Source organism: Lampetra planeri, chromosome 25, assembly GCF_965212315.1.
Source record: "Lampetra planeri chromosome 25, kcLamPlan1.2.h2, whole genome shotgun sequence".
NCBI lineage: Eukaryota > Metazoa > Chordata > Hyperoartia > Petromyzontiformes > Petromyzontidae > Lampetra > Lampetra planeri.
In genome coordinates this window covers 1,071,389-1,083,752 of record NC_136131.1, presented here as the reverse complement: position 1 = coordinate 1,083,752, position 12,364 = coordinate 1,071,389, and the positions used below count along the sequence as shown (strand labels likewise).

The following is a 12,364-nucleotide window of genomic DNA, read 5'->3' as shown; positions in this document are numbered from 1 at the left end:
AATTGGGGTGGTATAATGGAGTGTGAACTGCAGTGTGGTTTAATGGAGTGTGAATTGCGGTGTGGTGTAATGGAGTGAGAATTGGGGTGTGGTGTATTTGAGTGTGATTTTGGGTATGGTGTAATGGAGTGTGAATTGGGGTGAGATGGAACAGAATGTGAATTGGGGGTGTTACCTTCCAGGTGCCGAATCCCACCAGCGGCATGCGGCACCCCCCACGTAGCGTCACGTAGGGTAACCCTGCCATATCCAAACTGCACACAGCATCATCCATTACCACTTTGCCACAGAACACATCTCAACTCATGTGATACTGTGCACAGGATCATCTGCAACACAAACCAGGGGACACACACGGCCCCACACAGACTCTAGGATTCTAGAGATAAGCTACAGGTCGCAGCAGCACATTTGACAGCAAAATACAAAGATCCCCCATATAGCCTTGAACAGACTGTTGGGTCAAGTGCTGTTAACACTGCACAAGAGTTTGTGGTGTGGCCAGTGCCACACACACCCGTTCACCTGTCTCCCTAGTGCTGATGTTTATACTGCATTGGGTACTCATTTAAGGCTGAGTCGACCTAATGGAGGCCCAGCACCAGTTTATATATTTGTCATTGATAATGGCTAAGTGGCAATGGAACTCAGGTGAATGGGTGTGTAGCGTCGTGCGCTAACGGTCCTGTTGTCCCTTATGGTAACAACAATTGCCAATCACGCAACCAATATTTTTGTATTGCACAAAAAGTCCAATTTAGCCAGTTACCCAGCGAGTTGGCAAGGGAGATACATAGTGTATCAGCACAGATCACAATAAAGCATCAAAATTATATGTACAGAACGGCATTCACCAAAGGAACAACACGTCAGAGATATGGTTAAAAAAACAATAAAAACAATATTTCTAGATTTGAAAAACAATATTAACAAAATCAAGAGGCATATTACACCAAAAACAAAGCAAAGGTGAGAGATGACCGCAAGGCAAAGTGAACATGATCGAGCGAATAAAATAACCATCACGGGAATTGGAAAATAACAACAAATGCTTTTTGGGTACAGGTGCAGCATCCGAACTGTGCATTCTGAGCTTGGAGTGATATGAAAAGGTGGAGAGGGTGCCGAGTCTAAGCTGAAAGCCAAGGGCATTGTAGTAATGTGGAGCAGTAGCGTGGAGGGAAGGACATATCGCCAAACCCAGTAATATTTTTTGTAAGAACAGGCAGGTACTTCTGAAGTTGCGGATGGGAATTTTCAGAGGAAGGAGGTCCTTTAGATATATTGCCTATTTGTTTAAAAGGACTTTTAGTATAAATATAGCTTATGGGGGATCTCTTCTGATGCCAACGGGGGACAACTTGGAGGCAATAACAGTCGTTCCTCGGTCAACAGTGATATGGGTTTACGGTTTTTCAGTTAACGTTATGCCTCGCATAGGACCCCATGGTTTTGACTAACGTTAAAATGTTGATTAACGGTACATTTACGTTATGCAAGTGGGCACACATTTCGCCCAATCCGAGCGCTCGTAAGTGGGCTGAGAATGCCCTCAGCCAATCAGCGACAAACTTTTATGATCCGTTCAGACCTCAACTGGCTTTGTTTACATTATCTTTTCTGTTTTGGCAATTATTTTTTTTCATACATAAATTTGATTAAGTTATTTCGGTTACCACTGTATAGTGCTTGCAAAGATGTGTTCTACAGGGGGTGTCAAGGACAAAGTGGAGGGGACGAGTGACGAAATGGAACGAGACATATTTAGCTGCCATAAATTTCCACCTGATAAGCCACTTCGTTGAGCTTTCATTTATGACCAGGTCACTTCTGAAAATGAGCTACATAGCTCAGTGGGCCTTATCTAGTAAAATAAAGTTTTGTTTTAAGTTTTAGAGTGGTCTCGGAGACTAGGAGGTCGATGATGTATTAGTGAAAGATGGGGAGGATGGTGCGCTTTCGGTGGTAATAGTTACCGGGTACTGTATGTGGCCGTGTCAGTACAATCACAGACGTTCCTTCAACTCTGCACATAATGCTTTTCTTATTTTATTTGTACAGGGATATATATGTGTAGCAACATCGCTGCATGTCGCTGTGTGTGGCCAGCCTGGGAAAGGCACACCATGCAATGTTATTGCCACCACGGACACCAGTGATTGGGGATGCAGTACCGGCCCTCGCAGGGCTCGGGCAGCAATGACCGACAATCAAGTCATGGCACCACGCTCTATGTGCAGTGCCAGCCCCTACAGGAAGGGGGCGAGAGTGCCGGCCTCGGAACAGGTTGTAGGGGGCCATGGCACTCTGGTTGACCCCAGAGGGCACGGGACCGGAGGTATCTACCCGGGGACCCCCAAAGGGGGGGCTGGGGGGACCACGTGTCCAGTGGAGAGCCTCCTCAAGAGTTCGAGAAGGGGGTCGTGGCTAGGGGCGGAGCGAGCCCCGCCACACAGGATAAAAGCCGGGTTCCTAGTGGGACCGGCTGCTGTTGTCTTCATGAAGAAATCTACGTTCTACGCCAAAAAAGGATTCTCCAACACATGGACCCGGACCTGAGTTGGGGTCGGGTCCGTTGTAGCTAACTAGTGTTAGAGTAGCTTGACTGGTGGTCCACCACCATAGGTTATCTGGTAAAGGGGCAGTTACCCCTTTGTGTTAATAGTGTTAGTGTTAAGGTTAATAAATGTGTTGCCTCAATTAGTAAGCCTGAGTCTCCGTCTGTACCCACTACATATGTATTTCCAGCTCCCCTGAACCTTGCGGATAATGGGGTTCGTTCACAGCTAACAGTGATGGACATCAGCGACATGTAAATTAACACATTTATGCAGATGTAAAAATTCTGAGCAATTTCTAGCTCAAATGAGCAGAGGTGGTGCTCGGTACCCATTTACAGCCCTCAGCCAGTGAAAAAACCTCAATATTGCTATGGCAAGGGTGAGTCTGTACATTGTACCACTGCTGATTTCCCCATAAAGTGGTGCTCATTTTGATGATGGCCCGAGTGTGCCACCAATCAAGATTTGAACTTGCAACCTTCTGATTGCGAGTTACCCGCACTCGCGCCGAGCCACCCTTCCACGGAATGCATAAGTAGGCACTTCCGTATGCATAAACATTCAGTGTGTTGTACAGGTATGCCTCTCTTAGCAGAGTACGACACACATCACCTAGGTCCTAGGGGGTGTGCGACATGTGACCGCACAGCACGCCACCACGAACTGGGGGGAAGGAAACTGCGAAATCCAAGTCTCATTTTGTCTCCTTACAGGTGGTTGTCAAATGATCACATCTTGTCAAAAAATGCAAATTTCTTTATAACTACAGTTGATCATCGATCCGGCTGCCAAAACATTATCCGGCGGTCCTAGGCTGATCAGGCGAAACCGGCAAAACCTCTCTTCAGGCCGTAAACAGTCCGGCGGTCGTCACCATGTGCGTGACATAAAAAGTAGCTATGCTTGATTTCAGTGTTAAATATTACATGCAGTATTTTATGCACGACATACAACTTAAACAATGAAAATACTGCACTATATAGATTTATGACTAATAAGTACAGTAATAAAAACTGAAAATATACAGTACAATCTGGCGAAAAGTGTGCGTGTAATTCGGCATTCACTGGAGCACCGATCTAAAAAGGCTGTATCAGTCCGGCGATCGTCAAATCCATGTTGTTGAAACAAGAGCGTAGTAGTACGTACATCACCCCATGCACAGTCTTCCAGATTGGAAAGGTAAATCCGGTACAATAAATACTGCAACTTTTTACAGGAAAATATATATGTCTAATTGTACGTTTATTTATGCCAATTCCATATCATAAATATATTCAATATACAAAAAAAAACGTATACACATCACTTGAAACATGTTATATAAGAATCTACAAAAATACATTATTTTAAATAATGATTGGTGATTATCCGGTGTTTTTGAAAATGAATTGCTGGAATATATTATGAGATGCTACATCAATCTGTTGACATGTTAAATGTTTCGTGTCACAATGAATTAGTGTAGTCACGGTATGTTAGTGATACGGTATGTTAGGGTCACAGTGTGCGAGCTTGTCACGGAATGTTAGTGTATCACAGAATGTTAGTGTCACAGGATGCAAGTGTGTCACAATGTGAGTGTGCCACAAAAACAACCCCTACCTCCTCGTGGTGCCGGACGGGCAACACTGTCGTGGACAATGCTGTGGGGGGGAGGGCGAATTCCGATTGGCCTTTCCCCTCATGGCGTTTGTAACCACCACAGCGGCCATATGGGGGCTCTGGACAGGTGCGAGGGGCTGGTAACCCCTCCACCTTCAATTAATTACCATTAAACCACGAATAAATGTTTTTATTAATAAGTTCGTGCCGGAGGCCCCGGGGGGACAGGCGTCTATGACGTCTCCTGGCCAAACCCCATTTGGCGGAGCCAGAAAATTTAATTTTTAACCTCGGGGTTCCTCCAGAAACAACTAAAAACCACTACGAATGGCCACGTGGAATGTTCGAACGCTCACTGCGGAGAAGAGGCTGCCACTCCTCTGTCGGGAGCTGGACCGGTACCGCCTGGATCTCTGTGGTATTCAGGAGGTCCGGTAGACCGGCTCTGGCTAATGCCACCATGAGGGGTGGAAGTCCTCTACTCGGGGCAGGAGACTATCAAACCAGTCCCTCCAGAAAAACGCGATTATGCGATCACAAGATTCCACGCAAAATCAGCCAAAGTCCGCATATTTATGCGGGGGGCGCGTTTTTTCAAATACGCCGCACTTTCGCCGCATAAATTGCAGATTTCCGCGCACAAAATATGCGGGCTTGCATGATTTCATAATCCCCGCATTTTCGTTGCAAAAAGTCACATATATCTTAGCAGAAAGTTGAAAAATGTTGCGTTTACTTCACACAAGCGTAGCCATTTCCCCTGTTGCCATGGGAACGTTATGAAGTGACGTCACTCATTACGCGCCATCATTGAAAAGCTGCAAACCCCGCGATGCCAATGAAACCATGATGAAGAGTTTATGCAACTTTACAGTTGTAAGATTGCACTTTTTTGTTAGTAGTATGTAAATTTACATTACTATAAGACTGTACTGTTACTGTATTGCTTACATTACTGTGCACTGAAAACACTTATTTTAACAGAAGATGTCTGTTTTGTATAGCTACCTCTGTAAAACAGGAAGCACACATTATATTTTTTAATATTTTATTTATTAATTTTTACAGAAGTTGTAGCATATTCATTTTGTAAAGCTACAGAACTTGTTCGACTCAATGTTTTTTAAGTTTGAGCCATCTGTTTGTTAAGGTCTGAAATAAAACAAGATGAGAACTTAAATATTCCCAGCACTTTCTGTGATGTAGTATGCTTGCTTATCATAGGAAGTAATAAGAAATGACTCTTTACATTAAAGTAGTAGCCTAGTGAATAGGGTGTTGGGGGAATCACTTTTTTTTCTCTTTTTCATCAAACCGCAGTTTTTGCAAGTTCCCGCAATTTTTGCAAGTTCCCGCAATTTAATCGCATAAAATTGCATAAATATCCCGCATATTCCATCGCATTTTTTAAGAAAACGTGCCGCATAATCAATGATTTTTGCCCGCAACAATCACCAAAAAACTCCGCGTTTTTCTGGAGGGACTGTCAAACAACAGGGAGTGGCTCTTCTTCTGAACAAAAGAATGAAGAGAGTGTGGGAGCGTGGCGGTGACATGTGAGAAGCTGTAAGCCCCAGGTTACTTTGGGCTCGCCTTCCCATCAACTGGAGGTGAGGAGTGGTGGTCGTGGTTACTTATGCCCCCACCAAAGACGAACATCCGTGGAGGGATGCAAGCAAGGCCGATGAGTCAGATGCCTTCTATGACCTGTCACAGGTGCTCGCTAAAGTGGCCCCTTGGGATAGAGTCATCTTGTTGGGTGACTTCAATGCCCGAGTTGGTCATGATGCTGGCACCTGGTCGAGAGTGATTGGAAGGCATGGGCCAGACCAGCTCAATAACAACGGTAGGAGGCTGCTAGATTTTTGTGCAGCCCATGGGCATGCATCCACACAACATCATGGATGCATTCCAGGTCCAAGCAAGAACATCTGCTGGACTACATCGTGACAGATCAGCGGATGCGGGCCCATGTCCTTGACACCAGGACCTACCATGGAGCTGATATGCCCTCTGACCATCGACTTTTCATCTGTAAGATGCGCCTGCCATTCTTCCACTCCGGCCGTGGGTGTACACCCAGGACCCCATTCAAATCTAAGGTGGCCTGGTCTCAGCTAGCTGATGAAAATTGCAAGCTAGAATTTAATCATCGCTTGCGGCTGGAGTTGGCATCGTCCCCCACTCCGCCAGATGTCGAGGGTAAATGGGCGAGGTTTAGGACTGTGACTCAGGCAGCTGCAATGGCTGCTTTGGGTACGTGGTCCAGACCTCCCCAGAGACCCTGGCTGACAAAGGAGGTGTTCAAGCTGGCTGACAAAAAGCGACAGGCCCACTCTAATCGTCTACAACATGCCACGTCAGAGAATGAGGAGGCTTACCGCAGCCTTCGCTCGGAGATTCAGAGAGCCGTGAGGCGCTGCAAGGATGGGTGGTGGTCACGGGTTGCTGAGGAGATGGAGTCTGCCTCAATAGCCTGCGATCACAAATCGCTATTTAACTCCATCAAAAAAGTAACCTGCAGCGTCACACCTATTACCATCATTAGGGGAAAAAACCGTGATCCAATCTCCGACCCCCAGGAACAGGTTTGCAGATTTTCTGAGCATTCCTGTGAAGTCCTGGGGGAGGGGAAATCCCTCGACATGACCCTGCTGAGGCTGCGGTGCCTCAATTATTGGAAGAGGAAGTCACCCCCTGTGAGTGGCTGGCTGAGATGCCATCTATTGAGGAAGTACTAAAGGCGATCCAGAGTCTGAGACCAAGAATGGCACCGGGCAGAGATGATCTCCCAAGCGAAATGCTGAGGGAGGGTGGCGTTTGTGCACAGACTGCCCTACATGGTATCATAACAACAGTCTGGAACACTGGACGGGTTCCACAGGATTTGAAAGATGCTCTTGTGGTCCCCCTCTTTAAGAAGGGGGACCGCACAGACTGTAACAACTACAGGGGCATCTCATTCCTCAGTGTGCCTGGAAAGGTCCTGGCAAGGATTATTCAATATCGCCTTGGCAGGCACGCTGAGGAGAGGCTTGCGGCGCCCCAATGTGGTTTCAGGAAAGGGCGGTCCTGCACAGATGCCATATTCTCTGTCCGTTTGCTACAGCAGAGGTGTAGGGAATTCCAACAAGACCTACATCTCAGCTTTATTGACCTGGGTTGTTCTTCGTGCTTTCGGAGTCCCTGACCCTCTGCTCACAATCATTAAGGACCTTCATGATGGTAAGCACGCCCGGGTAAAACCACGTGGCCGGGAGTCGGAGCCATTCCCTGTTCATCTTGGGGTGCGACAGGGTTGTCTCCTCTGGCTCCAACATTATTTAACATCTTTTTCGACCGCGTAGTTCGTGAAGCCTTTGATGGCTGTACCAGAGAAATTTCCATCTGGTACAGATACAATGGGAGGCTGATCGATTGCAGTACCGTATGTTAGTGTCACTATATGTTAGCATGTCACAGTTTGTTCGTGTCACGTGTCAAAGTATGTTAGTGTCACAGTATGTTCGTGTCACATTAAGTTAATGCGTCACAGTTTGTTTGCATTACAGTATGCTAGTGTCACAGTAAGTTAGTGTTACAATGTGTCACAGTAAGTTAGTGTTACAATGTGTCACAGTAAGTTAGTGTTACAATGTGTCACAGTAAGTTAGTGTTACAATGTGTCACAGTAAGTTAGTGTTACAATTGTAGGGGTGTTAGAGAGAGAGCCCGTTATGCATGGCAGCTTATGGCAAACAAACACAGTGGGCGGGGCTACATGAGTGCACGGGGAGGTGCTCTCTACGACGTCCGCGCCAGGCACCCCGGGGGGGGCCGGGGGGGGCCCCACCCCTCAGCGGGGGGTTGGGTATAAAAGGGGATGTATCGGAGGGCTCGGGGTTCTTGTTAAGCTAACCAGTGAAGACTGAAGACGTCTTAGCTAGAGCCCTGGACTCCCCTGGTTCGCCGTCCTTATCAGGGCCGAACAGGACCGAGCCAGCGGCGTGGTCCCGAGATCCAGAGCTGGTGCTCTTGTCAGCGCTGGTCTGGGACTCAGGGTACCGGGCCCGACTTACCAGTGTCGGGCCAAATAGCCTCCCCTAGCCCGTTAGAGGAGGACTAGGAGGCAGGCTAGGAAGTAGCTAGCGCGTGTATCCCCAGCTAGCCGGGTGAGGGGGCCGACACCCCCTCTAGTGTTGTATGCCAGAACCGTGCTGTGTGAATAAAACCCGTGTGCCTCCAACTCCGGCGTCCAAGAGTCGTGAACTCTATTACACAATGTGTCACAGTAAGTTAGTGTTACAATGTGTCACAGTAAGTTAGTGTTGCAATGTGTCACAATATGTTCGTACATAAATCCCTCACCAAACACGGCGGTGAGGTTTCTGAAAACCCCCGTGGTTAGCAAGACGAAAGGCTGATGGAAAATAGGGGGTTATGTTCCGCGGCCGCGGTTAACATAAACACATTCCTGCGGAGGGAGCTGGTAGGAACGTTGGGTTGCTCGGTCATTGGCCAGGGTCAACGGCGGCGTGGTGTATTCCGCAAATATGCCCGACTGTGAGGGCGGGCACAAGCCGGCGTGAGTAGGTTAAACATTGAGTTTTATAAGGGCATCACGGAGTGACCAGCCCCTCCCCACCTAGCCCCACCCTCCCAACCCAGCCCCACCCTCCCCTCCCCACCCAGCCCCACCCTCCCCACCCAGCCCGACCCTCCCTGCACGACGGACGGATGGACACAATAATCCCCTGTGGGCTGGTGTAACCAGGAGGTTCCTCCCAGTATAATCGAAGCCTAAGCATCCTATGCATTCAGTAAACATGACAAATATGTAAAGTGCTGTATCACACACTGTATTAACAAAAAATAACTGTATTAATAGTGAACAAAATTAATTACATTTAATATTGTTAGGTGAGGGGGGTGTTATAGGATGAGGTGGCTGTCCCCCTCCTCAGAACTCGTTTCTCTAAAGACAGATCACCCTCCTCCTTCCCTCCTTGCCCTCGTCACATGACGCTCACCCTCACCGCCAGCTCGACGCTTAGAGGCCACGATGAAAGGCCAACATGAGTAATGACAGTCGACACTGTCACGAGGCTACATAACACGAGAGCACTGCTACTGCTTTGACGCGAACAAGCACGGAGCGTGGTGGGGACACGGCTGGAGATTTGAAATCGCGGGCATCGCAAAACCAAACCGCGGTTGCGCGAAACTGCATACCGTGTTTGGAGAAACGGTATGCGTAAAATGATGCATGGATACTCTAAACAGTGCTTGGCAAAACTCGTCGCTGTATTGCGTTGTGCTGTTACAGTACGAGATATACAGTACCATACAGTACCTGTGTTGCCGTGGGTTATTTACTCTGCACGGAGAGGGAAAGGAAGGAGGAGTTGAGGAGAGGGGTAAGTCTTGCTGGACTGCAGAGATAGGGGGGAGAAGGCGCTCACCTCGCGTCACGCTGCGGCAACTTCGGGCCCTGGCGACAAAACGAGAAGTGGAGCCGAGTCACGTGACGCGGAAAGAGGGAGGGGGGAGACGGGGCGGGTCAGGGGTCAGGGGTCGAGAGAAAGGGGGGGTGTGACTGAAGTGAGGAGAGAAATTGTGATTTTGAGAGTTCGAGTTGAGTCTGTTTCATTTGTTACTTGGACGATCCCGTTTAGCGAGTTACCCGGCTATATTACAAGGGGGATCCGTGGTGCTTGAGTTCAAATAACAAAACAAAGACGAAAGCATCAATATTGCAGAGAACGATTCCACAGGAGAATAAAAAAACTGCAAATATAATGAGAGCATGAGCACCAAAAAACTGAGTGGCACGTGCAAGCATGCTATGTGTTTTTGGTGAAGGGAGAGAACTAAGCTGTAGATGAGCGACAAGTGTAAAGCCTTTTTAGCAAAAAAAGGTTTAGCAAAACGAATGTTTCATTCTAAATTCGGAGACACTTATGAGGCTACAGGACGGAGATAGAGGAACTAAGTGTATGGCAGAGGAGGTGTAGCCCCCCCCCCCCCCCCCCTATATTCTGCGAGATCCACTCACTCAGTCTTTCCGGCACTGAACCCGGACAAAATATGGAGACCAAGCTCAGCTGCAAGAACACTGCTTTATTAACACAAAAACTGCTACAACTACATGTGTCGAGTGTCAATAGGGAATTGCTAATCTTGAATGACAAGTTGCATCAGGGCAACAATAAAAAAAATACACTCCACACCCAAACAATATATCCACCCACCATAGCAGTGCACATGGTTACAGTCCCTAGCTACTTGTAGTTCCTCTGGAGAACACGCGTTGCCGGGGCACAGCGTGACCATGTTTACCATCTGTCTTATTATTCACGCTATTACCGATACTACAATGAAGCCCTCAGATATTACTCATACAGAAGAAATAACACCATCCGGAATGCATACTCATTTCTACAGTGGTATAAGGACCCCTTTTAGTGCCAATTTGATTACCGTTCACTTCTCAGGAACGCATTTTGAGTGCTAAGCGAGGTCTAAGTGTCGAGCTGAAACACACGTCCGATAAAAACGGTTTCGGCTAGGTTTTCCTGTACTGCAACGTTAGTGTACTCAAAAAAGATGTTCCTATCTAAGTCCATGGGCTGCAACTGGACAAGAGAATTTAGATCCATAATATAGGTTGTTTGGGTTAGATCGCTTAAATATAAACGTGTCGTTAAACCCACCACCACCCGACAGCCAATTAATAAGGTTTGTCACGTAAACAGAACAGACAGACACACACACATACACCAGACAAACAGTCACAATCAAAAGGACAGTTGTTCCATCGTGAGAGGAAACCGAACAATCACAGGCCGAGGAGCAAAATCAAAGCAATTCCGGTCCTTTGTGAAAAGACGAGATGGAGGCGAAACATTTAGGATATAGCAAAGCCGAACCACCCAAATCAGTTTTGCAACGGCAAGCTCCGGGGTATGGTCCTCAAAATCAACCATGGGTGTTGAGTCTTGCAGAAGAGAGGGGCGATGTGTTGCTAAGTGTCGAGTTCTGAGCTGACAGACGGAGTATCGCTGAAAGTTGTATTCTACATTCATCCTTATGTTTTGAGTCGCTGGCAGCGTCAAGGACTGCGAGAAGTTGTATTGTACTCAGCTATAATAGTTGTGTAGTGCCGTAGATGGGCCACACTTACCAGCAGTGGTGGACAGGGCCCATCTGCAGGTACCTCGGACCCCCAGGGGAGGGGCCACTGTGCAAGCCCAATAGGGGGGGGGGGCTGCTGGGGGCTCTAGGATCCTACGCAGCTAAGCCCTCGGCGCTGGGGCCTCAGGATCCCAGACAACCCAGACAGCTGAGCCCCTTGGCACCACCAACGGGGGGATCTAGGATCCCACGCAACCCCACCCCTCGATGGGCAAGGGGGATAAAAGGGCCGCTCCCCAGCCGATCGGGACCAGTCGCAGCTCAAGACCCAAGACCAGCCAGCTTAGGACCCTGGACCCCTTCGCCCCGCTTGTCCATGTAAGGGCCAGGACGCTGTGCGGGCCAGTGGTGGGACTCTGGGACTCCCGGCTCTACGCCCTTGTAAGGGCGAGTTCCGAGGAAGCCAGAGTCTAGACCCGCACCTTGGCTGGGTCGGGTCAGGTAGCCTCCCCTAGGGTAATTGTAGCCGGAGGACCCGAGAGCATAGCCAGTGTCAGGCACGCTAGGAGTAGGCTGTGTCCCTAGGCTGTAACAGTGTATCAGGACTGTTGGAGTGTTGTATTGTAATGAAGAAGTTACCTCTACAAGTGTCTCCGGAACCCATTACAGTTGTGAGAAGCTAAGAGGTGTGCGAATACATTTGTAGTGCTTGCGATACGCGTCACGCGCTGGGTCGGTATGCGCGCACGCGGTGGACAGTGAGGGCAAATGAGGACACAGGGCGCTGATTGGCTGGCCGTTGTTGTTGTCCAAATTAAGGTGGCGTGATGGTTAAGGGTGGTCGCAGGTGGTCGGGGGTAATTAAGGGTGCAGGGCGTTGATTGGACGAGAGGGGCTGTTGTCGGAGATTGGCGCCGGTGTGTCTGGAAAAACAACTGCCACGTGGCAGCAGGGGCTGGGGGCGAGTGGCATCGTGGGGGATGGCCTGATTAATTACGGGTTAATTGATTCGGGGATAAAATCAGGGGTTGTGGAGTGAGACAGGAGTTCGTGCCTGGGAGGAGAGACAGATGGATACGGAGCAG

General features: G+C 48.4%; 1 protein-coding gene across 2 annotated transcripts in view; it reads right to left on the bottom strand.

The window, feature by feature from the left end:
• LOC144727213 (aldo-keto reductase family 1 member B1-like) overlaps window positions 1-9,676 on the bottom strand; it is a 40,474-nt gene extending 30,798 nt beyond the window's left edge. The window contains exons 1-2 of one of the 2 annotated variants that reach the window (XM_078605885.1): window positions 9,608-9,676; window positions 176-254 (exon numbers count right to left, since the gene is read on the bottom strand). In XM_078605885.1, the coding sequence (XP_078462011.1) occupies window positions 176-247 (72 nt within the window). In that variant the 5' untranslated portion in view covers window positions 248-254; window positions 9,608-9,676. Of the gene's footprint in view, window positions 1-175; window positions 255-9,498 lie in introns of both variants that reach the window. The other variant, XM_078605886.1, reaches the window with a different exon arrangement.
• Between the last annotated feature and the right edge of the window lie 2,688 nt (window positions 9,677-12,364).